Below are 27137 nucleotides of genomic sequence, written 5' to 3' on the forward strand. Positions count from 1 at the left end.
ATCGAAATCCTTGGGCTCTTTGTGGGTGGCCCAATTATTCATATATATTTCCTAGATTCCAATCCCCATCTTTTAGATAAAATCCAGACAGATTTTTCCATTGCACTAACAGCTACCTCCATTCAAGTTCAACATGCTCCAAAGTACATACAAGTTCATTTTTTCCCTGATCTGCAACTCATCCTTGCTATGGGGGCCAACTGTCTAAGCTAAACACTTCGGTGACATCCTTGATTATGTCCTTAAATTTCCTTCCCAACATCCTATGGATTAAGAAATCTTGTGAATTTATCTCCTAAGTATTTCTCAAAATGCCCCTCTTTTCTATTCCGTCTGATACTCTTTTGTGAGGAATTCCATCATTTCTCATTTAGACTAGCGATTCTCAAACCCAAGTGTGCAAAAAGAGTCACCTGGAAAGCTTATTAAAAACGCAATCCTTGAGCTTAATCTTTCAAGAGATTCTGATGAAGTTGGTTTGAGAATCCCACTCTGAGAAATCAATTTTGATTATTCCAACAACTGAACTGCTGTGAATGGAACCATTTGTATCATTTCATTTGTTTACCTGCTTGACAACTTCCAAAGCTTTACCACTGCCCACGGGATAATCTACAAACTCCTTAACATGACATCGCATGCTTTCCAACAGCAGACAACCCCTCCAATTCCATTTCTCTAGGACCCCAGATAAGACATCTGTCCGAAGAAAATGTCTCTGGAGAGCAGGTCTTTCCTCCAGTTCTTAGTATAACTTCATAATAACAATATTCAATTATTTAGTGAACATTTTAGGGTGCTGCTAGGTGCCAGGTTCAGTGACACATTCTTACCTATGTTATCTCATTTAATTCATGTTACATCCCTATGAAGTGAGTAGTAGTTATTAAGGCAGTTTTGCAGCTCAGGGAATCTGAGGGTCAAAGGTGTACCTTGTAAATGGTCACACAGCTCTTAAGGGCTGGAGAGGGACTCTAAATCAGAGTACTAGACTATACCTCTGGTTACAGGCTTGCCACACCTCTAAACTAAGCTCCTCAAGGGCATCTGAAGGTCAGGCAGGGTTCTCAGTCCCAACACCAAGCCTTCCGTACAGAAGGCGCACAAGCTTGTGCAGTTGTCATTCCGAAGGAATGAATGCTATAAGGGGCAAAGAAAACAGAAATCATCCTCGTGTTTAGTGACCTCTAGCTCAAACTATGATTTCATTTTCAGGAAGATAATTTCCTTACGAAAAAGCTACCTTTACCACTACCATTCTGAGAGTCATTTAAAATTCATCATATGTATATATATATATATATATATATATATATATATATATATATTTTTTTTTTTAATTAAATTTTTTGGGGGTGACACTTGTTAGTTAAGTTACATAGACTTCAGGTGTACAATTCTGTATTACATCATCTATAAATCACGTTGTGTGTTCACCACCCAGAGTCAGTTCTCCTTCCATCACCATATATTTGATCCCCTTTACCCTTATCTACCAACCCCCTCCCCCCTTACCCTCTGGTAACCACTAAACTATTGTCCTTCGATAGATGAATGGATAAAGAAGTTGTGGTATATATACACAATGGAATACTATTTGGCGGTAAGAAAAGATGAAATAGGACCATTTGTGACAACATGGGTGGATCTTGAGATCATAATGCTAAGCGAAATAAGTCAGACAGAAACAGCAGAGAACCATATGATTTCACTAATATGTGGTATATGAACCAAAAACAACAAAAGAACAAGACAAACAAATGAGAAACAAAAATTTCATTCTATATTTTAATTGAAATTTCTATTAAGAAAATTGTAGGTTCACATGAAATTGTGAGAAATAATTCAGAGAAACCTCATGTACACTTTATTCAGTTTCCCTGAAAAGTAACACTTTGCAAAACAATAGTTGTTTCACAACCAGGATGTCAACAATACTGGCACGATGGAGAACTTGCCATCACAACAAAGATCACTCTCGTTGTCCTTGTATAACCACAGCTGCTTCCTTCCTGTCCATTTCTCTCTAATCTGTTCTCCATTTCTCTAATTTTGACATTTCAAGAAGGCTACATAAATTGAATAATACAGTATGAAACCACTTACAACTGGCTTTGTTCAGAGTTCTTTGTGTGTTCTAACTTGTCAAATATGTAATTTGCAACTATTTTCTCCCCGTCTGTAACTAATCTTCTCATTGGCTTTAAAAATAGAAAAAGTTTTAAATTTTGATAAGGACTCATTTATCAGCTCTTCCTTGTATAGACTGTGCTTTTTGTGTCAAGACTAAAAAACTCTATCGGGCCCTGGGTCCTGAAGATTTTCTTTTATGTTTTTTCTTAAAGTTTTATAATTTTATATTTTATACCAGCGGCACCAAAAAAATGTATACAGGTGGACACCATGGTCAGCATTGCTCAAGCAGTAGTTCGCCATAATCAGAAGTGTCTGGACGCTGATGGTAACCACTTTGAGCACCTCTTGTAATTGCAGAAGTCAGACAGGACTTCTATTCATCTTTCGTTATCGGTATATAGTGAGTATTACAATTTTAATACAGTTCTCCTCTCTTATAATTTGTATACATTTTTTTGGCACCCTCTGTATTTAAATCCATGATCCATTTGGAGTTAATTTTTGTATGAGATGTGATGGGAGTTCCAGGGCCATCTTTACACCTATGGTACCCAGTTGTCCTAGCCCCATTTGTTGAAAAGGCTATTCTTCCTCCATTAACCTGTTTTTGCAACTGTATCAAAAATGTGAATGAACTAGCAATTATCTCAAAAGAAAAGTTTAATTTAAAAAAACCTGTGTGGAGATGATGAAAACGTTTTGGAACTAGACAGAGGTGATGGTGGCACAACATTGGGAGTGTACTAAATGCCAGTGAATTGTACACTTTAAAATGGTTGGTTTTATGTTATGTGAATTTTACTTTAACAAAAATACATGAAAGAAAAGCTTATCCTTGCTTCCAACCAATATCTTATACAATTCCAATAAGTTTATCAAAAGTTGTGCATAAAAGCCTCTTTTATATCATCACCGAGCCTCTTCTTTCCTCTGAGTTTGGTGCTAGTTTCCAGATCCTTCATTGCTATGTGGGTGACATCCTAAAATCTAACCCCCGAGGGAAAGATTTCTGACAGGGAGTCAACATGTGGGCAGTTAGAGAAGTTTTTAGTAAACCTCCGGTTTCCCGGCCATCAGTCCCTGCCTGTCCTTGGTCCTTCTTTGACCAGGATTTATATCCTCACTTGTCTTTACCCTTCTGAACTAATGTGTCCCAAACAGAACATTCGATTATATCATGGGGTGATCACAGTCTTTTCTTCTGAGCACACAGCCCTGGAATAATGTGTTTTATCCCTTTTCTGGGAAGGAGTTCACAGGTCTCTCCTAAATAAAAGCAACATAGTGAGTCAACGGCAGAGAGTCTAAGAACTGTATGACTTGCTGAACGTCTAGACAGCCCTGTACTGACACTTCTTAAGTACCCACTTGAATTAATAGCAAAGGGGTCCTTCCACAGCTAGATCTGGAAAATTCATCATTCCAAGGAATCTTGGAGATGACCTGGAAGTTCATATTATCAAGTTCTAGCTTTAAAAATTCAGTGAGACAATAGTTTAGTGGTGACCGGAGGGTGAGGGAGGAGGGACGGTGGTAGATGATGGTAAAGGGGGTCAAATATATGGTGATGGAAGGAGAACTGACTCTGGGTGGTGAACACACAATGGGATTTATAGATGACGTATTACAGAATTGTACACTTGGAACCTATGTAATTTTACTAACCAAAGTCACCCCAATAAACTTTAATTAAAAAAAAACCTTTTACCTTCAAGTCGTCTCACTCAAGACACTCTTATATGAGAATTTTGAATGTAGTCTAGCAAACATGGCTGACTGGAGCCAAGTTATGACATAATAAAGGGCCCTCCCCGCCAACATGTCATCATATTACAGAGCTGAAATGATTAGAATGGAGAGGACATCTTTGCATGTCTCTGTGGATTAAGTTCTTCCTCACCCCTAATATCTTGAACATAGAAGAATGGTGAGAGAACCAAAGTTACAATATTAGAGCCTGCTTTTTAAATTCTAATTCACGGCTACTGTTCATTTATCACTGTCATTTCTTCCTTTATACCTTAATCCGTCAGGTAAAGGCTATGCCATCTCCTGTTAATGCATTTATCCTTTTTTCTCCTTCATGTTATCATAACATTTTAGAATAGTTTTCCCATTGTGTGCTTTGCTGAGTATTTGTATTCCAAGGAAATATTAATAAATCTATGACACATGTCCAATCTTCTACGTAGTAAGTTTGGGAAACAAAACAGGTCACTTCTCTCCTCCAAAGTCGTGATTTTTTATAAGTTTATTAAAAGATCGGAGAAGTCCTATAATAAAAAAAACCTGTTTAATTCTTTGTTTCTTAAACTTATTTTGACCACAAAATACTTTGTGTGTGTGTCCCTTAATACCACCTCTGGAGCACCTGTGTCTAGGATGCTGTTATAAAACAAATGGCCTGAGCGTGATGGTTCCATTTTCTTTTTATTACTGTATCACATTTGCAATCTCAGAGCATACCAGAAATCTCCACAAAGTAAAATCCTGTTATTGATTTTTGTTTCCTTCAGTGGTTATTTCTTTGGACTTTTCTGAGGTAGGATACACAATCAATAATATACACATTTTTCAAACTCCTCACTGGGATTTTGTAACTCTTTTATCATTGTTATGAAGTAGATCTCAACTTTCTTATGCGTATAACGTCCAGACTTCTTAGCCTGACATTCAGAGTTCTATACCCACCAGACCCAAGCTTCATTTCTATTCTTCTTTCTCTAATCACATCCACAACTCTACAATCCTCTATCCAGACTGATTCATTCATCATCCCACCAAAATGTTGGTGCATTTGCACCGCAGTGCATGTATTCATACTCTCTTATTAACAAGGTTGCCATTCCCTTCCTCTGTTGCTTAATCTTAACAAATCCCAAAAGCTGACCTAGCCTTCTGTCATCTTTTTTTTAAATACATATATTTTTTTGGTCAACGTTTTTACCATCTAGACTGTAAACGTCACATGGACAATAACCATATATGTGTTTCTAATTACTAAATATTGAACTGAGCACAATACCTGGTAGTTCCTAGATGCCTAATAAAGAGATATTGGATGAGATCTAAATTCTCTGTATTTCTATAGTCCACATATCTCACTGACTTCCCTCTCAGTCTGCATCAGTGTGTATGGCCCTGATTGGTAGCTGACATTTTGGTTTGTGCACTGCCTTCGTCATCTATATATACCAAATTCTTCAACTGCCGACTTTGGGAATAATATGCATTCCTCACCTTCAGCAACTAAGACAGGAGCTTATACATAATAGGAACTGAATAAATCTTGACAGATTGGCTGCTTAATTCTGGGAACAGAAATCACTTATCTCCCAGGAAGCTGTCCTACGCTGTAGCACATATTAAGCTTCTTTTCCTGACCCCTCCTAGCATTTACTGTCTTCACATCTCATCTTCACTCATATTTGCAGATTTGTTTCATATGTGTATTAATTTTCTTCGATTGAGCCTGTGAACTCTTAAAGGGTGAAAATCTGTGTATCGTGAAGTTTTGTCTCCTAAACAGATGAGAACATAATAAGAAATGGTTATACTTAAACGGAAAGAAGCTGACATGATCATACTATATTTTGCTTTATTATTGACATTTATGATACAATGTTACTATTCTAGTTTTTTACGCAAAAATAAATGATATAAAATACATAGCACACTGATCATTTTACCCATACAAAAAATACTGAGTGATTGAAACTATGTTACATGTGTATTTTACAAAGGAAACAGTAGACTACTATAACAGCACATTCAAATGAAATTTGTCATCATTTTTGGTGTTATACAATGTTAAATATGGATACATTCAAAAGAATTACTATTTATAGAACCAATGTGATATTTTACGATTTAAAATAATGAATACTGTGTAAATGAATACTTATAACATTTTTTTAAGCAAAAGCTATGTTCTAGTTATTTACTGGGAAGTTACAAAAATATATATTCATCTCAAACTCTAATAAATTTGCTTGAGGCATTAGATATTTAAATTTAAATGTATCTTTTCTAAAGTGTTGTATCAACGTAGTGTTCTTGACTTCATACAGCATATATACCTCCCTCGTATTAGAATAGGTTTGCGTTACAAATAATGTGATTTCAAGTAAAAGACACAGGTGATCATTAACACAGAAGAGAAACTGTGAAGCTTTTCAAACCAAACACATCCAATACATACAGGAGGCCCACTGCCTGTGCCTTGTACACAGCGAATTCTCAAACACGTTTGTTGAATGAATACACAAGTGGATGGCCTTAATTCAGCTATGCGCAGCCCAAATTTGCTGTCCAAAACTATTTCTAGTAAAAATATCATATAAAGACTTAACACTTTTATTACTCATCAGCTATTTCTTTTGGATAGCAACGTCAGGTAAATTGACTCCAGATTGACTAACAAACTAATGTCAGTGAGCAGAAGTTGTGTTTCCTGTGTATTTAGACAACTCTGATGTCAACAAAACACATTCAGTATACTGAACAACTCCGTATGTCATGTCTTCGTCCAAAACAAGACGTAAGAATCTAAGTAATTTTTATGCTGCATTTTCATAAAAACAAAAACTTAGTAAATATAATGTATACAAAATGTATGTATCTTTATGTATCTTAGTAGACTCTAGATGTCTCTTCTCAGTGAGAGAAGCAAGCGATCCTGTGTGAAGGAGGCCGTGTGTCCAGGTAACAGCTAGAGGAGTCACAGGCCATCCCAAATAGTCTGCCATGCACACACAACTCGGCCATATGCTGAGATCACTGCTAAAGGCAGAGCTCTAAAGTAGTGAAAGTTTTCTACAACCAAAGTCCAATGAATAACAGTTATGAAACTGCAGCACCTAAGGAGACTGTGGACGCTGGATGGTAAAGGAATCAGCCTGCACCCCTTCTTGGCCCAGACTCCTTTTGTAACTTTCACCCATCCCTTCTGCTTCATACAGGGTGAACGTTTCTGAGGCTCATCACTGAAACTTCAAAACCCTGATGGAATGCAGAATATTTTTTTCTTAATCAAAGTTTACATCACCCTACACCATTTGAAAAGCTTTTGCCTTTCTAGACTGAAGCAGGACAACTGACAATTCAGTCAGCAAATTGGTTAATCTATTTGCATGTTAATGAAATAACAATTACAGGCTCTGGGAAAGTCATTAAACTATAATTCAGTGTAATAATTCACTTAAAAATAAGTCTCTAAAAATTCAACAGTTTCCAAAAATTCAGAAACAATTCAGTCACAGACTAAAAGGTTAGTTTCAATATTAGTCAATACCACTAGTGAAGAAAATCTAAAAATGTCCTTAGAAGTAAAATGTAAAGTAAAATGACTTAAAGGTTATTCATTCCAAAATTATGTTGTTTTCAAAAAGACAAGTGAATAAAAATATGCCCTGGAATCTGCACTAAATCATGCTCTATAGGAAAAAACCTACATTAACTAATGGAAGAATACATTAGTATTTTAAGTACAAATATATATTTTCAAATACATGGAGTAACTTTCAACTGAATGCTTCCAAGTCAATATATTTTTTTTTTTTTACTGTATAACTTATAGTTTATTTTCTAAAATTAGTTAGTATGCCCTTCGGTATTTTTTCACCCATCAATTTTCTTGGCTTTTACAGTTAGAGCCAAGGTCAATTTCATTACATTCTGAATTTAACTAACACAAAATTTAAATGAATAGAATCAGAACCGATGTCATTGCAATATCATATTCAGCTGACCCTTGAACAACAGAAAGGATTAGGGGTGCAGAAACTCCCCCACACAGTCCAAAATCTGCATTTAACTTTTGATTCCCCTCAAACTTAACTATCCATTGCCTCCTGTTGACTGGAAGCCTCACTGATAACATAAACAGTTGATTAATGCATATTTTGTATGTTAAGTGTATTATATATTGTATTCTTCCAATAAAGCTAGAAAAAATGTGATTAAAAAAATCATGAGGAAGAGAAAATACATTTATAGTATTATATTTATTCAAAAAGAAACATGTGTTAGTAGACTTACATAGTTCAAACATGTGTTGTTCAAGGGCTAACTTTATTATAGTATCATAAGAAATTAAACTAATTTTACATTGAACATTGTTGCTGCAAGAAGGGTGGCCAATGAATTTAAGCCACTGGAAAAATATGATTTCAAGAGACAGAAAATAGATTGGGGTATTGGTTCATAAAATAAAGCTTATATTCTAAAATCAACATTACATATCCAATATAAGGAAAACTAGTACAGAAATTCTTTTCTTCACTCTCTCATCCGTGTTAAATATTAATTGGGAATAGACGTAAAATTCTAGTCTCCTAAAATTGCCCATACTTCTAATATTATATTAAATTTTGTAATATTTAATATTAGAAAACTTTGTAAGATGTAACAAAATATTTAAGATGTATTGCTTATAAGCTACTAGTTAAGTTAACAAGTAGTTTTGAGTCAGGCCCCAGGTTAAGAACCAAAATTTCTATGCATGAACTTCCCTTTCAGGTAGAGAGAGGCAGATGCCAAAACTCAGAACTTGGGAGAACTGTTAGCAGGCTACAGCAAGGTGTAAAGGTACACTGGCTGTAGAGGAGTCAGTGAGCATTTAGGTGAATCTCTTCTAAACACGCAAGGCCAGTTCAATGCCCAATGTCACACGGAGGGATATTATGGTATTGAAAAAATTGTCTTCATTCATTCATTCGACATTTTTTACTGTTACTACTGCTTTGGAATCAGTCAAATTTTATATGATGTACCATTCCAGACTTTCAAAACATATCTAAAACTGTTATCTTCAATTATGAGAAATACACTTTTTCAGATTGCAACAGCGTTGGATTACCTCAAAATGTATATTTAGAATGGTAAAATATCCAGCACATTCTAAGATTTTCATATTTTAAAGGCCTTTTCCATATTTCCATTCCCTTGTTTCTCCATATAATAAGATGTATAATTGAATGGCAACACATGCCACAGAATTTCAACTTTACTAACAAATGACTGGTTATATTACACCAGTTCTTGCGGTAATGAGAAGCAGCATAATGTATTCAGAAGGCACACTTCCTGGGTTCCAATCCTGGTTCTATCACTTGGCAGTCGTGTAGTCTTGGCCACATCACTGGGCCATTCTCTTAGTTCAGCTGTAAAAAGGGGGTGATGGAAAGAGGACCACCTCAAATCGTCCTTATGAGAATGAGCGAAGAAATAACAACGAAGTAGGGGTGAAGGACGTGGACATATTGCTTGGCACCCAGGAATTACTTAAGTTTTATCTACAATAGTTATTACAATCAAAACTGACAGTGAGTAATGATCAGATAAACCATTACTAACTTTGGGCCATTTAATAAATGCCAAGCACTTATTAAAGTCGATGGTATACTTACACTGTTGAACCCTTAAAATAATAATAAACACAGTATATTACACAGAAAGCAGATCCTTAAAAATAAGCTAATTTATAAATACCACAATAGCAGATAATTACCCCCATGAAACATAGCAAAGTGCGACTGAAATGTTTAAGTGACCCTTCATCCCTCTGAGAGATTACGGCTTCCAGGAGAGTAATTAGAAAACAGTAATGATAATGTGAAAAGAACTTGCTGGTTAATCAGATTTGCTCACTCATTAGCCCTACATGGAACATAATCAAATGGATAGTACAGGAAAATCATAATGTACTAATATCACGGACCTTTAGGATCACTCGCTGATAGTACCTAGAATGTCAAATTGCTCTAAGTTAAGGATATACTTAACATAGATATTCATTTTAGGGTCATATCTTCATTAAATTCAAAGTGTTCAACCTTTCCTTTGAAAACTCTGATGTTCTTTATTTTTCATTATACTATAGCCTTATAGCAAAAGTCTCAAAAACTTCTGTGCCAAATAACTGTTACCTTGACTGGTGCATAAATATCTCATACATAGGTAAACAGTATTTTTGTTGTTTAATACACAACTGCTAGTGAGGAAGGTTTTTAATGATAGTTTCAAAACCACGAACAAATTTTGTAAATTAAAATTTAACGATGGTTTTTATATACTTTAGCTATGAAAAGCAGTTCACATACTAAATAAGGCTAAATCCAAATAATTATCACAATCCTGATAAGGGCATTTTCATTGTTTTGAAAATCATGGAGTTCAAATCAATATTACCATATTCACCATGCTAACACACCCATATTATTTTATCCACATAGAAATGATAAACATTACATATACTTTAGAATGAAAATAGAATACATCTTGTGCTTCCATAAATTACCAACATCTCTAATAGTCCTTTTCAAGTTCAACACATAAAGCTTTATTTTCACAACTTATATATATACCTTGATAAAAAAATACTCAGCACGGTGGATTCTCTTAAGAGTCTGACATCTCATACGAAAGCCTAAGAGTTTTAGGTATCTTTCTAAGTTAACGGTTGAGTTTTTAAATAGGCTTATTTTTCCCACCCTCACTTTCCGTCCCACACCTTCCCAATCCCTGGCACACCCTGGCCCCCTCTGTCACGCACAGCACACATGGCTCAAGGGACCATGCCCTTTTCCGAGACGCACAATAGCGCCAGCTTCTGGAACTGTCCAGAGCATAAAGGACGCCTGAAAGCAGCTGGAAGAAGTTCTTGCTGGAGGCCTCAATTGCTGTCTCCTCTACTGAGAAATACGTCCTTAGAAAGAGGAAAGCATGCTCTTCACTTTTCACGCAGAAACGACTTTCTCTGATGCAGGGGAACTGAGAACCTACAACACCCCGTCTAAATTGTCTGTATCATTTCTGTATGAGTTAGAAAATGTGGCCATGTTTCTTCAGTGACATCCTTCTTCAAATGAAAATATCCATTATTACATGTTACCATTTGGAGAAGATGAAAATAGAACACGATAAAATAATTTGCATAAATGGGAGAGGAAGCACGATGGTTAATTTTTTTTCCTCTGGTATCTTTTTTTTTCTTCTGTAATTTCCAGGGATGCATCTGACCCTAAAAATGAAGAGTTCACATCAATACAAAGAGAAATCAGTTTGTGAAGCTGAACTGCCTGAATGAACATCTATCCGTTCCCAGCAGAAATATCTAAGTACAAGCTGAATATGAGTTATTTACATCATGATGAAAGATTTAGAGAAAAAAATCCTGTCTTTATCTTGAGTGGACAGTGTTTCGCCAGACTGCCCTTTATCTAGTCCAGTGTTCAGAAGCTTCTGCTCATTCGGTTCCTTGAGGTTCTCTTTATTCTTCTCCAGCTGGGGGAGGCGGCTCGCACAGCTTGTACAGCCTAGAAGAGGCATAAGAAATTGTGACAGTGGCCCAGCGTATTGACATTACAGGAGATGTTTTTATTAATATAACAAATACATTGATAATAATTTCTTGGTTTGGGAGTCACAATCATGTTGCCTATTTCATTTTAAAAAAATCACATACAAATTAGCAAACTCCAAAATTTCGGTTCTAGTATTTAGAAAACACCAGTGTCTCTCTGCACATCTAGATGGCTCCAGATTAAGCAATGTTGCCCTTTTTACACCAGCTGCTTCTGCTCTGGTGTTTCCACCCCCACCGTTCACCAGGCTGGCAGCAAAATTGATTCTCCAAATTCCATGAGATGACATTATTATAATTATCACCATGTCTACAATGATTGTCTTGTAGCGAGATAGCATCTATCTCATGGATCTCGACCGAGTTTCTGACCAGTTTCAGAAATTTGCTTCCTTTTGCACCATGCTGGTGGTGCTGCAGCTGGTTATGGATAGGCTGGTGCCATATGGATATGGCAGAGTGCTGCAGCCTGAATATCAAAGGCACAGTTAGCTGCCGCTTCCTAAGGAATTGAGGCCTTGCTTTGCTCATCGCCTCCTCACTTGACAGTAGAATCAAACGGAGATTCAAGCGGGTCTAGGAATCCATTTGAACTGGGAGAGATGCTGGGACCTGGGAAGATGCACCCGCTTTGCATCCCAGGTATAGTTGTTGTTTGCGACCATCCAGCATCGAGGCAAAGTTCAGAGGACCACACTAGGATTCCACAAGTTCTAGTACTTCCACAGTCTCCCCAATGGCTGAATCCTAAGTCCAGAAACAAAGTGAAGGGGGACATAGCTGCAAAAGTGATCACACAGTGCATACCTGTTCAGGCATGGCCTGAAATCATACCAGCTGGCCTAAGGCTGCTGGACGTTGGACTCCACCGTAGGCCTCGCTAGTGCCCACGGCCACGCTGGTTCTCCTTCAGAACTAGTCTAATGCTATACACACATAAGGTGCAGATTTCAACTCTGTTCCTTTTTCAAAGCACTCCACACCCAGGGGTAGCTGTGGTGATTCACGCCCTTTGACAGATTAAATTAAACACAGCTGAAATGAGTGGTTGACAAATTTAGCGAATTAGAAATGTCCTCTTCCTTCAACATTTAATCCCACGTTAATTCTAAATGAGAGGGAAGAATGAAAAAGGTTTAATATTGAGTTAGAAACCTAGTTAACAAAATGAACTCTCCGAGTCCATTTTGACACGTAGAAGAGGTTTTTGCCTTGGAGGTTTGCAAAACGTATTTCCAGTCTGGAAGGCGGTTAGGGCTCCACATGGCATCTCCATGGAAGAAAATGAATACTGAAATAAGGACACATCAGATCAGAAAGGCTTATTTCATCCTTCCCAGAGAAAAGAATACGTGAAAATGAGCTGATCTACTTCAAAGCTGCGTTTTCAGCTAAAGGATATGGTGTTTCAAATTGCATTTCCGGGGCTGGAATAATAGAATAATGGGAAAGTTCTTTTCCTCTTTAACTTCTATCCTCTCATGTCCCAGAAAGTACTGCCTAGTGAGTGAAAAGGTACTGTGGCGTTAGCCTTATTGCTAGCACAGAAACAGTAAACTGGATGGAGGATGTCCTACTCAGTGACATTTGGCCTGAGCCATCACATTCCATTACCTTTCTCTGCACGGTCCCACCAATTGTAACTAGTGCCACTGGGAAGACAAGTCTTTGAAAGGTCTGCCTTGCAAACTGGTGAAAAGGCTATTCCCTGTGATCACCTAATGAAATAATAGCGCTGGGCACTGCAGAACTGGACAGATTAAGCCATTGTGAGGCTTCTTGGAAAAGACTCGGGGTTATTTGAGTTCAAACACATTAGTTATGGATATTGTGGGGCTTTGGGAGTTTAGAACAAGCAGACAAAGTAGGGAAGTAAAATGTAATAGGTAAGAGTTGGATTTCTACTCTGAACTGAAGCATTCGGTTTGGGGCAGCTAAATTGTTAGGAAATGGGAGGCCTCTGTTTGCTCAACATTTTTGGGGTGCATACACACCAGTGGCCCTGCACAAAAATGGTTTGTTCCTGGCTCCCCTTTCTTCTTTTCCAGTTTGGGCTCAGGCAGCCATCTTGGGGCTGGTATTCCCAGCCCAAACCTAAATCTGCAGAGAATAGAATTCTACTTTCAAACTGCAATCTATAGTCATGCCCTTGATCTTTCTACATGGCAAAATAAAAGTTGTATTAAAGAAGACCACAAAGCAAACGCCTCTAAAGTATCAAAACTTCTCTGCTGTGAGGCAATTTACACGCATCATACCGATGAGAAAATTGTCTCAGAGGGTAAATAACTTGAATCCGTTCACAGAGCAGGAGCTGGGACTCAAAACCATCTTTTCACTTTTAACCACGATAATATGCTGGCTTCCAATCACACATACAAAATTAAGCTTTCATTACACAATAGTTTTCAGATTTTGTAATGTAATAGAAAATAAGACCTCCGTACCATTACTTCTGAAATGACATATTTGGTTCTTGGTGAAGATGGTTCTCTCTCTATAAAGAGCCAATGTATGAAAGTTAGAAGGAAGAAGAACCTCATTTGTACTGCCCACAAGGCATGTCCACATGGATGTGCCATTGATCCTTAGTCTCAACGGGAACAAGTGGACTTCATCTTTTCCCTGTACAGTTGTCCTCATCTATGGAGGATAAGTCCCAAGACCCCCAGTGGATGCCTGAAACCCTGGATAGTAACAAACCCCATATATACTATGTTTTTCATATACCTAACAGACCTTTTCACTTACAGGAAGCACTTTACAGCTTCTCTTTGGCACATCCAAATTGTCAGCATCACTACTCTTGAAATTCAGGGCCGTTATGTAGTAAAATAAGGGTGACGTGAACACAAGCACTGCGATACTATGACAGTCGATCTGACAACCAAAACGACTTCGAAGTGATTAATGGGTGGGAGCATCGATAGTGCGGAAACGCTGGACAAAAGGCTGATACATGTCTTGGACAGGACGGCACAAGATTGCATCATGCTATTCAGATGCATTCAGGCACATAATTTAAAACTTATGAATTGCTTATTTCTGGAATTTTCCATTTAATATTTTTGGACTGTGGTTGACCACGGGTAACTGAAACGGAGGATAGTGGAACTGTGGATGCTCTTTTTCCTGTATCTACTCTCTCAGTGACTAGAGCAATTCACCCCCTTGTCATCCAAGCCAAAGATTTGGTGGCCATCCTAGAATCTTCCTTTTCCCTAACCTCCTTCATTCAATGAGTGCCCAAAGATTATTAATTCTGTCTTCTAAATGTCTCTCTAATCCATCCTCTTGTCTTTATCCTCAATACTATAATAATCTTTAAAGCTCCTGTCTTAGCTGTCCTCAAATGGATCCCCCCAATGTTGCCAGAGATAAATTCTAAAATTTAAATCTTCTAGATAGGTAGGTTATTTATTAATGCTTCCCTATTGTCTTCACATTACAATAAAAATGCTTCAGTATCTCCTACAAGCCTCTTCCTGATCTAGCCCCGCCCACCCCACGTCCCCAGCCTCACTTTGTATCTCTCTAACTCAAAAATCACAATCAAACATCCGTCAGAGATCTAGGTGCATTTCTCAGAATGCGATGTGTTTTTCAGGCCTTGGGGGTCACTGCATCAGCTCTATAGGGCATCTGACTGGGCCAGGAACATTCTGCAACCTCCACTCTCCATCCCTAGGCTGAGTTATATACCCCTTCTCTGTCTTCTCGTGGCAATCTGTGCCTATTTCTGTCACAGTTCATATACACTGTATATTAATTTCATTTTATTCAATTGTCACTCTACTGCGCATGTCAGTGACTGGTGGAAGAGACTTTATCTTTATCTCTGATTTCTAACAAAGCACCTGACATCTACAAACACATAGCAGAAATTCAATATATGGTTGCTGAGTAAATTTAAAAAAATAAAAGACAGTGGTTGGTTTTAGGAAAACTACGAAGAGATTAATTGGAGAGTTGAACCAAACATTATCTCAGGAAGAAAAAGCAAACTTTACCTGCATAAAGATATCTGCAGAAACATTACCCCAGATTTGCCTTGGGTGGCCTGGCCTTAAGAGCCAAAGATGTTCTTCGGTTTGTCTTTGGGGCAGGGATCCTGGTTCCCAGCTGGGAGGGGTCCCAGCTACTGTATGGTCCTTGGAACTCTCTTACATTCTACAGTTTTGCGTAGTTATGTTTTACTCATCTCATTGCTTTACCCAAAAACTCACTGAGAGCCAGAACTATTTCTATCTCATGTTACTTTCTCCATGGGGCATAGCAGAGTGCTTTGCATTTTTTATGTTCTCAATAAACATTTGTAGAGTGAATGAAATAATACATTTAAAAAAAATTAAAAATTACTCTAGCTTTCTGCTTTCAGGGCTATCGTTCATTGTGAAAAATATCAACTTTACAGCTGGCACACTTTATTGCATTTCATTTCAAGTGTTTTAAAACATAATCCAATAAAGAAGAGAGTGAGTTCATCCATTTCTTTTCTTGTATTCAGCTTGCGGATTGGTTTATTGATCAGGATGCTGAAGTCTTACCTCACACCACTGTTTATTGTTGTTTATAAGCTCCAGCTAAGAGGACCTTGCTGAGCCGTTATCTTGTTTTCTTATTGGAATTTTTACACTTCATTGGGTCTATTATCCAAATACACCATGTCTGCTCAAGGTACGAGAGAGCAAATGCCTATGTGAAATGATTCTTCAGCAATAGAAAGCCTTAGATTCTAATCAACTCAACCATGAAAGATAACATTAACAAGACTTGAGGATTAACGAGGGTTAGGAATCGGCACTAAAAACAAATGCAACACGAGCACTCCATCCATTTTCAAAGGGGAAATATGTCTCGCCTTTTGAAAGTAGTGTCACTGCCCACAAGTGTTTCAGAATGACATATAACTTCACCAATGCTGCAATCATCATTGTCACTCTGGTAAAAGAGTGTCTTGACCATGCTTTAAGGAGCCTACTTTTTGTTAAAATGCAAATGTATGAAAACCATCAAATGCAAAGGAAATTATTTCACTTTGCCCTATTATAAGACAGATGGCTGCCAACCCTAATGTCACCAGGGAAATCAAATGAACAACATTTCTTTGATGGCTGTTCCCATGTTCATTTATTTTAAAGGTGGGCTAGAGTCCTTTCTTATGATGATATGTGAACTGTGATTATTTGGTATAATAACAAACAAAAAGCTCAGTCATTCATTTATTCATTGACACATTCTTGAAATCAGTTCGGATATTCGTATGCAGGCACTATGATGAGCAATGAATAAAATCCAGAAAAAATATCCCTTGCCTCCAAAGAATTCACATTCAGATTGGGCAAAGAGACATGGAACAATATATTATTGCAACATAATCAGGGCTATAATAGATCTAAAATACAAGGTGTGAAAGGAGCATAAAGAGGAAGGAAACTCAACCAAGAATTCAAGGACAAAATGAACATCTAAATTGGGTTTTGTGGTTAAACAGTTTTTCATATGGACACAGATGGGAAAGGCAATCAAGCCAGAGGTAACAGCATGTGCAGTCATAAAAGTATAAATGAAAATGGCATTATGGAAGTTTGGCATAGTTGGAATATAAATTTTCGTAGTAACTGTGTGGACTTTTGTTTTTGAATTCATGATGGAACTTGCAAAATAAAATAATGTCAAGACTCCTACCTCGTAATTTGCTTCAACGAAAATTCCTTTTCACTCTGAGAGTGTTGATGCCTAATCACATTTAGCCACGAAATGTTTACAAGGCCAATTTCCATGATTGTAATCAGCTCTACACCGGGCATAGCCTAGAGAAGCTGCATTAGCTGTAAGTGACACTGCCTGGGAAAGGGTGGTGAGCCCTTTGGGAAAGAGCAGACCTGGGGAGTCACTTACCGGGGAGCAGACTGTGGGGTCCGGTCTCTCACTCCCAAATTCTTTGCTGTGTTCTGAACTCTTGCTCCCTGAAAGCAGTAAGGAAAAATCACTCTTAGCTCTACATTGCATTAGTAATTATTTAACATACCATTAACATTTGAGTATAGAATATTTATTCCAATCATATAATTAACGTCAAGAGACTGGGTGAGGAGAAAGAGAAAATCATCATCTGAGCATTTTCAAAATTAATTCTTTTAAAAAATCAAAATACACTTGTATATTATTTCAAACGATTGATATGTATTTAAATAGCCATCTAAATCATTCAAAGTAAGTTTAAGTAGCAGTTTCAGTGTCTCTTCTATGTATTTATTCTGAGAAGCAAGCAATACTGAAGACAGTCAGAAATGAGCAAGCTGTAAATATCTGCTGTGCCCCCACTTTTGTGGAACAGAAATCAGAGTTCTATCACACTCATATGACCATTTTGTCCTTAGCTGAATAATTAGCTATTTTAAACATCATAGCACTTATCAAGAAAATATTTTCTTAAATAGTTCTAAAGCAATTTCTGGACAAGATACGTGTATGTGGCTCTCTGAAATTGTAAGAATTTTGCCTCAAAGTTTATAGTACAAAGGCAATGTATTTAGCAATGAAAATGTCTTTATAATCTGTCAAGTTCATGAATGAAGTTATAATCATTGTTCAGTTCCTAATGGGAACTGGTTGTTACACAGAACCGAACACCAGGATATAGGGCTGAGAACAGATGAAGAAAAGTGGTTTAAAAAACTCTGAAATTCTCTCTCCTGCTGCCAATTCTGAACGACAGGAAAGGAAGAAAGAAGGGGAAAAAAAAAAAAGAATATATTCTCTCAAAAGGGGTGGGGTGGAATAAAGACTAATGGAAAGGAATTTAGGAATCGCAATTAAGCAGTTAAAGAAAACTTCTTTATTTAGAAGTAATTTTAAACTTAAAGTTGTAAAAGCAGAACAGAGTTCATACACTTTGCCCAGCATGTAAACTCCATCTAACATTAACCCTTCACTTGTTCATAGCATGATGATCAAAATTAAGAAGTCAACTTTGGTACAATGCTATTAAGGAAGCTGCACGTCTTATTCAAATCCCCCCACACCTCAAGGTCCCTTTTCTATTCCAGATCCAAATCAGGATCCCTCTATTGCATTTTGCTTTCAGGTCTCCTTGGTCTCTTCCAATCTCTGACAGTTCCTCGGGTTCTTGTTTTCTTCCATACCTTCATGTTTTGGATGAGTACTAGACATTATTTTGCAGAATGTCTCTCAGTCTGGGTTTGTAGATATTGTCTTATGATTAGATATAAGATATGCATTTGGGCAAGAAAATCCCAGAAGTGATGTTGCGCCTTCTCTGTGCACTGATGTTGACCACATCATATGATGTCCTTATATCTTATCACAGGTGACATGAATTTCACCACTTGGTTAAGGTGGTATTTGCCAGATTTTTCCACTGTCCAGTTGCCATTCTTCTTTTTGTAGCTGATAAGTATGTTGCGGGGGCAAATGCTATGAGACTATGCACATATCCTATTTCTCCTCGAACTTTTGCTCACTGATTTTAGCCTCCACTGGCACATCCTGCCGGCAATGGTATTGCAGTATTTAAGAATTGGAAGGCTTCTGTGAAGAAGATTTATCCCTTCTACCCAATTATTTATTCAAGTACTCATTTAAATCAGTATGGGTTCATGGATATTTATTTAGTCTATGAGTTATGATACAATATTTTTGCTATTAATAATGTGTTGTTCAAATTGTTGCAAGTTGCTTCTTCTGTCCTGCTGATACGACCCCCCATAATTTCTGAGTACTTGTTTATTTTCTGGCACCTCACAATGTTCCAGATCTCATCTTCCCTGTCTCACCTGGGAATTAACCACGTCTCCAAGGACCCCTGGCTCTTTTTAATGAAGAGTGATATTGAGAACCGAAGGTCTGGACACTGGGTACACTTATTACTACTACTGGTGTGTAACTGTTTTTGTGCCTCTTCAATAGACAGAGCTAATTGACAGATGCAAACACACTCAAACATCTATATTTATGTCTCCATCTATCTGTGTGTGCATGCGCGTGTGCACGTGTGCATGCATGTGTCCACCGGTTCAAACAAATACCTCTGATTCCAATCCAGTACCACAGGGTTGATTCTGGATGCCAGCCTTCTTCCTTTCCTCATTTGTACGTTCTTTCTCAGTCAGAAACTTTACTCTCGTTATTATTTATAGTATATTTTTTGGGTTCAGTCTTAGTATTTGTTCAATCTTATCTACATATAAACTCGTCTTAGAATTTCTAAATTTTATCCTTATGAAAAATCGATTTACAAACTACAGTACAATATTTGTTTTTAGTCTCATAATATTCCATTAAATCATTTATATAAAGGTTTTTGCTTTCTTAAAATGTTTCATATAAAACTGACGCTCATCAAGCCAAACACATTCCACTTGAAACTCAACAATGCATTTCTCCATGCACTCAGCATGCCAGCTACTTCTGTTTTACACCTGCTTCTGCTGCTCCCTCAGCCTAACACCCTGTCTGTCCTCTTCACATTTGTCTACAAATGTCTACATCACATTTATCCTGCCAGGCACCAATCAAGTATCATCTGTGCTCGTAATTGATTGGCCATTCACTATACCAAGTACTGTTTTAAGTGCATTAAGTATATTTCTTTATTTAACTCTCACAACAACACTATAAGTACTATTACTATCTTTGTTTTAATAATGAGAAAGGTAAGTAACAGAGAGGTTAAAAGTCTTGCCCTAAACCACACAGACAGTAAACACTGGAGCTGGGATTCAAACCGAGGTTGTTTGGCTCAAGAATCTGTGCTCTCAGGCACTATCATAATATATTCACTTTCTGCAGGAAACCTTATTTCCAGTTATCCTACTTAGAACTCATTCATTGAACAAATGTCACTTAGCATTTCCTCTCTGCTAGGTACTATTCTGGAAACCTGTAACACCAAAAGGAAATATATTCAGTGTCCCAGCCATTGAGGGGCTCACAATCTACTTACTTATTTGTTCCATTTTATGTCCCGACACACAGAGGTCGTACATCCCTCAGAGCACTTGCCTGTTGCCACCTGTGTGGCGATTTCCCTACACATGTGTCCCCATAGCATTAGGCAGGGGGTGCATCATCCCTGCCCCTCATCTTAAGTGCCCTGTGTAATGCTCTGATACTATATAGCTAAAGAGCCAACATTCTTTGGAATCCCAGTTTTAATTAAAAAGGTCAAAAACAAAACAAAAAAGAAACGAACTTTGGGGTAGGCTTCCACCAAAGAATACCTGGGATGTCTAATTTGCAGGATAGAAAACTTTAAGTATACAATGTCAATGGAAGCGTCGACCTCAAGTCTTTCATTAATCAAATCAGGTGATTATGTCAAAGTGCTATCGAGCATTAGTATAATCATTACCAAAAAGTTGTAAGGAGCCTAGTATGCTTCCTTCTATCTCTTATCTTTCCTTCTCTCTCAACTAGTTCATTAAAACAACAACTCTGTGCAAAGTACATATACAAAATCTGTATGTGAAAACTATGCTACAGATAAGAAATAAGAACAATAAATCATGCTGAAAAGCTTCTTCCTAAAAAAGAAACTGAAGATCTTAGAAAATGTAATTCATTAACCTAGTAAATATTCTAACCATTTAGTTTCTGGAAAGTTGAGTCTAAATGGTTGAAAGGCAAAAGTAACAGACAGTGCAATCTTTGGTTACACTTGTGTTCTGTCTACTCAGAGTCCAAGTGGGTAAGAGTTGGCTTGTGGACTGGATCCCAGCCATTAATCCCACTGCCCATAATTGCTGAATACTGGACAAAGGATCAGCAAAAGAAGGAATATTGCAAAAGTCTCTTCTGTGCACCAGTCTACCCCAGTTTCTCTAAAGAGAGGGCCACAGGCTCCATTGCTTTTCACCAAGAAGGTAGAAATAGTTTTTTGTCTCTCAGACCGACTTGGAGATGTCATTAAAACTTGGAGCAGAGAAACAAGCAAGGAAAGAGGAACCTCCAATTCTAAATGTATTTATTTTAAAAAATAGAAGAAAGGAGTGATAAACACAGAAAAATAGTGCAGTTTAGAAATCAATCACGATTTTATAAGAATTTCATAACTATTTAGTCTTTTTAAGTTATATTTTATAAATATATAGTAACACAAATGAATACAATAGGTATGTTATGTTTTAAAGAGATTTGCACCAGTTAAACAAGTCATTAAAACCTAGATAATATTGTTCCTATTTTTCTGTCTCTATTTTGTCTATCCTCATTTTCAGTTATAAGAAGTCAAAGGTTTTGAGTACTTAAGTCCATATAATAAGAATATACATGTAATTGCCAATTTGCTGGATTAACACGTAATTGTCAGTTTACAGGATTATTATTAAAAATAGGTTAATACCAGTCTCTTAGTCTGCCATTAACCGTAATTTTGAGATGGCTTCTGCAAGTCTGATTGCAAACTTAACTCTAATATTTGGTTGGTGCCCAAGTAATTGAGGTTTTTGCAAGTATTTTTAATCTTTTAAACCGCGATTACTTTGGCACCAACCTAATAGCAACAGCGTGAAACAGAAAGGTTAGTCTCTTCCTGTATGTTTCAGCACCCAAATCCCAATCCTGCTATGACTAATCACAAGACTATTTTTTTAAGATTGAAGTTGTATATCCACCCCAAAATCCTTCCGAAACTTGCTATGTTTGCATCTGTATTTGCCCTTTTCCAGAGAAATCACAGTGTGTCTGTCACGTGTTTCTCACGGATCGAATCTTCACTTAGCAAATCTCTCTTGGACCTCGTGACATCTGGGTTTTCAATCTTCAGCTCTGGGCTTCCCAACCGGAAGCACCAATGGTCGTGCACTTCCTGGGCCTCATCTGGGCATTGGGGCCCCCAGGCCGGCCTGGCCTCACTTCCGGCTCCTTCTGGGTACTTTTTTTTTGACTTGGTTAACATGCTGTAGTGTAATCATGGGAGCAAACTCACAGGGACTTACCTTTGTCTGAGAGTTGTACAACTACATCGTTAATAAATAATGCAGTCATAATTACAAAAGCAAATCTTAAAAAATGAAGTCGCTATCACCAGGCTATTCAAACCAAGTCAGCAAATAGAGATTGGTTAATGCAATTTTCTGTGGTAGCCCTAAGAAAAGGTGACAGAATTAAATATAAAATTGGTGTCTTTTCACCTCTTTGGTCTTTCTACTCTTTTCTACTAGATTAAGCACATTTTCCTAATAATCAGTAAGTCAGAGATTAGTACATTTTGGTTGCTGTCTTCGAAAAGAATTTTAAAAACCAAACTACCACATTCGAGATTCTATGGGATTATTGTACAGAAGGTTCATTCTCTTCATAAGAGAGTATATGCTTACCTATGAGTACTTCAGAGACCTGAAGACCGTGCAACAGCAGCTGTTCGTTCTCTGAAGGAAAATCTGAGGTATGTGCTTTATCTTCAGAATCACACACAAACTTCTTAGTATGGCATAGAAGTAAGTCCCTTTGAAATCTCCAGAAGCATGCAGGACCCTCAGTTCTTTCCTCTGCTTTTCCCCTATTCTCTTCCCCAATCTATTCCCTGAGCTTTCCTAAATCACCTGCAATTCCCAGAGAGTGGGACATGTCCTTTTCTAGTAGCCTTTATAGAAGCCCCAAATCCATTCATTTTGCATGACTAACTCCCTTTCCTCCCTCCAGTTACCTCTTAGACATCCTTTCCTCCAGGTTGTCTAAGTCTCTTGGAGAATCCTCATATGGCAATCCGTGTTGTCTTCTGCCCTGGGAGTGTTTCTTATTCACCACTTACCCTCTGAGCCTGGAAAAGTGCCTGTCACAGGCAGGCACCTGTCAAACACTTGATAAATAAACAAAGGAACCTTCCAATCCAGCTCCTGCAAAACGACTCCCTACAAATATCTGTGACCCTTACCTGCTTCCGCATCACATCGGTAGCCTGCATAATGTAGCGCGGAGGCAGTCCGTGGCTTCTGGCCAGAATGATGGCTTGCTCCACGGTCACGCTCAGGGTGCACCTGTAAAGGCAAGTCAAATCCCATCGGTTCCTGCTAAGCACTTCAAGACAGTGTGGGATACTTAATGCAGGGAAACAGAATATGCCACCCCAAAACCTGCCACCTTAGAGAGTGACTTATTTCCCCTTGGGTATCTCCCAGGTATACATGATATATACATGTTAACAAACATCCGTTTGTTTTTCTCTTGTTAATCTGTCTTTTATTACAGGGATCTCAGCTAAGAACTCAGATGGGTAGAGGGAAAATTAATTTTCCTCCCCAACACTACATTCAAAATTGGAAAGCTCCAGCCAAAATCAAAGCGACGGGACAATGAACCATTGATTTTCCTACACAGAACATGGATGTGGTGTTTAAAAATAGATTATAACTCAGAAGAGTAGAGGGAAAATTAATTTTCCTCCCCAACACTACATTCAAAATTGGAAAACTCCAGCCAAAATCAAAGCGACGGGACAATGAACCATTGATTTTCCTACACAGAACATGGGTGTGGTGTTTAAAAATAGATTATAAAGCTATGCTCTTGGGGTCCAAAATTAGGTATTTAAGTTTAAAACAAACCTATAATGAACTATGTTTATGTGAAAGTTTATACACAGGGAATTAAATAAGCAGAATTCTAATGGACTTTATTATCAGATATTATTCTTCAGTGATATTTTATGTAATTTTAAAATGATTTCCTAATATTTTTCATTCATTTCAACATATTGATAATTTATACTGATATACGCCCAATATTTTAGAAAAATAAGCAGTGAAATTAGATCAGAATTGATTTTTAAAAGAAAGTGTGCTTCTAGGATCCAATCTAAAAGACTGTAAAATTTTAAAAAGGAACTTTTATTTAGTTATACAGGAATGTGGTGCCCAGAGCAACCCCAGGAAAATTCAAAATTCAGTCTCTGAACTTAGTGATTAGTGAACCTTTCTCCTTTTCTTTCCCTTTAAAGGTTTTGCTTTTATGTTTTTCCATATTTTTCTTTATAGCAACTCTTGGAGCCTATGTTTCACTATTTGTTAACATTTTCAGGTGCTAGTCTCTGAATTGTTTTTTCTATACATCTAATAAAAATGTTCATTACTTTTAGATGTTTTCCCTAAAATTCATATTAGTGGGTTTTGTTTTACTTCACTTTTCAGTTTATTGGTATTTTGATTGTCTTTTCTCCATGTCTGCATTTACCTCCACCTTTGATGGTGCTTTGATGTTTTACACGTGTATTTTTCTCGCTCTGTTTAGTTTCTCCCTACAAATGAAAGTAAATTCTATAATGCAAGTGCTTATATGTGAGGACTATCTAACCCTTTCATCCCTGGTTATGAGACTGTACTCTGGAGTCTAATATATTTGGTCAATTTTCATGCTGATGAATTAAGAAAAAGAGGAGAAAGGTATTTAAAACATTACTGCTGTGATTTTAGAAAGAACTTGATGAAGTGCAACTGTGTTATTGTGCAGAATCGCATCTAAGGAGAAACACGTTACGTTTCATTGGCTGTTAAATGACTTGAAAAGCAGCTCCCTCAGCAACATTACAGAGAATTCTCTAGAAAGCATTAATAACACATATTCAAATGGGCTAATTTTGTAGATTTTAGCAGTACACAATGTTTACAAATATTTAGTGTACGAGTCTGATAAGAGTATATATTGTAATTTTACACATACCTGCACGCTGTAAGACCGTATATGCCAATGAAAGCCAAGAGGTATCATTGACAGCTCATATTTAAAAATCAATTTTTTACAAACCATTTCTTAGGTTACTCGACAGACCATAACCTTTTCCTCCTCCTTAGGCTCTCCTTTACTCCAATTTTAACTCCTTATTGATCCTAACATTTTAATCAATAATGCTCATCACACCAGTTGAATGAAACTAAGAAAAAAAGTCTTCACCATTTTTCTAATCACACTGAAGTATCTCCATGTTTCCTGATAAAGCATGACTTGCCTACTCATAATGAATACTCATTGTGAAAGATTTTTGACGGGCCACCTACAATTTTCATCCATTTTCTTAATCCTTTTAAACTGATTTATTTTCTCATGCAGTAAACAGTATGACTGCAGCAAATTATCTGCCAGACACTTTAAAAGATTTAACTGTAATCTCCCAATCAATCACTGTGGCCAGTAACGTGCTCTCTGACAGGGTACTGTAAAGTGTCACTTCTTTAGAACCAATCATACATATATCACCTAACAGAAAAATCTACCTTAAAATGGATAGGTATATTTTCTTCCACCAGCAAAACAGATGGCTTCATCTAACTTGCCTTTTCATACTAACCACTGTGTATATTCTATCTAGGTCCCAAGATTAATTTGCAAAAGTGTTTAAAAGTGAAAACTTTTTAAAAGAGACAACCAGGTCAGTGTGGGTAATATTGCTTGTATTTGATTCACAGTTGATGTTTCCCAAGGAGACCTAGTTTTTCGATGACAACATCATAGAAATCCATCCTCCCAAATTAAGCTTGTGAAAGAAAGCCTAGTCGTAAATCCACAATTTCTCTGCCAATATGACACTATTTGCCTCGTAACTTTTTATCTTTGCTCAGCTATCTCAATCTGAATGTCAAGTGAAGAAAAGAAAAAAAAAAATCAGCATTTGCAGGAAGCATTTCAATTCTGGCATTCGCTGAAAAATTCTAGGTCCCGAGAGTGGCACAAGGTTTTTCAATGGTATATAAGCATATACGCAGTCAGGTTTCATGAGAGATCATTTGATGTTGTAGCTACTTCTCTGATTACCAGTGAGACGGATATGCTAACCCCAGGCAAGAGAGTCAGAATCCTAAGCAAATCCCATTCAGTACAAGACTTCCTGTCTGATGAACCAATTTCCATTTTGGCACTATCTCTGTTCTAACATTAGACCGTAAACTAAAATTTAAATAAATCTATATTTTTACACTGTCCTGGAAAGTATGGGCCTTTGATGTTTCAACTCCTTTTAGCTGCAATAACACTTCAAAAAATGTTAGACAACTCTTTCTCTGGGAGTCACACACACACACACAAAAACCAGAGTAGAAATCGTCCTTCATAAAAAGGTAAATGTAACATATACATTGAAGAAAGTTGTTTCATAATTTTAGTAGTAAGACATTCAAAGTAGTAGCTCTGCTTAGGGCAGACTCCTGAGGAGGTGTACCTGACAGGGATGCAAAATTATGCAGAAATCACGAAATTCCCCATAGAAAGAAAAAGCAAAGGGTCAATATATCTGTGCTTACAATGAATAAATCTTCTTGACATATTTCATATTAAAAATAGATCCCACATCGCTCAGAAATTTAGCATAGTTTTAATATGATAAATGTGACCTGTAGCTAATGGGTCCAATTTAATTTGAAAGGCACTTTGATTTAGCAATGCTAAGGAAGACACACAGAGTACTTTTTATTATTCATCCATCCATCCATTTATCCATCCCTCTATCCATCCAAAAATATTTTTGAGTGTCTACTTTGTACCTACAAGTTCCATTAGCTGCTGGCAGAAGTGGATTTACCATCAAGCTACAAAAGGTTAAATTTGAGGGTCCCTTACTTGTATGGATCGCTAGGAACTTGTTTATATTGTCATATGCTCTAAAATTTTGCAAAAGCAAAATGTG

The 27137-nt window shown here is 37.2% G+C and overlaps 1 protein-coding gene across 1 annotated transcript in view; it reads right to left on the reverse strand.

Annotated features, from left to right (window-relative positions):
• Positions 1–5738: 5738 nt before the first annotated feature.
• Positions 5739–27137, reverse strand: part of PREX2 (phosphatidylinositol-3,4,5-trisphosphate dependent Rac exchange factor 2) — a 237988-nt gene continuing 216589 nt past the window's right edge. The window contains exons 38-40 of the mRNA XM_033126386.1: positions 23400–23502; positions 17402–17469; positions 5739–11453 (exon numbers count right to left, since the gene is read on the reverse strand). Coding sequence (XP_032982277.1) covers positions 11408–11453; positions 17402–17469; positions 23400–23502 — 217 coding nt within the window. The 3' untranslated portion in view covers positions 5739–11407. The remainder of the gene's footprint in view (positions 11454–17401; positions 17470–23399; positions 23503–27137) is intronic.

The sequence above is a fragment of the Rhinolophus ferrumequinum genome, chromosome 14 (assembly GCF_004115265.2).
Source record: "Rhinolophus ferrumequinum isolate MPI-CBG mRhiFer1 chromosome 14, mRhiFer1_v1.p, whole genome shotgun sequence".
NCBI lineage: Eukaryota > Metazoa > Chordata > Mammalia > Chiroptera > Rhinolophidae > Rhinolophus > Rhinolophus ferrumequinum.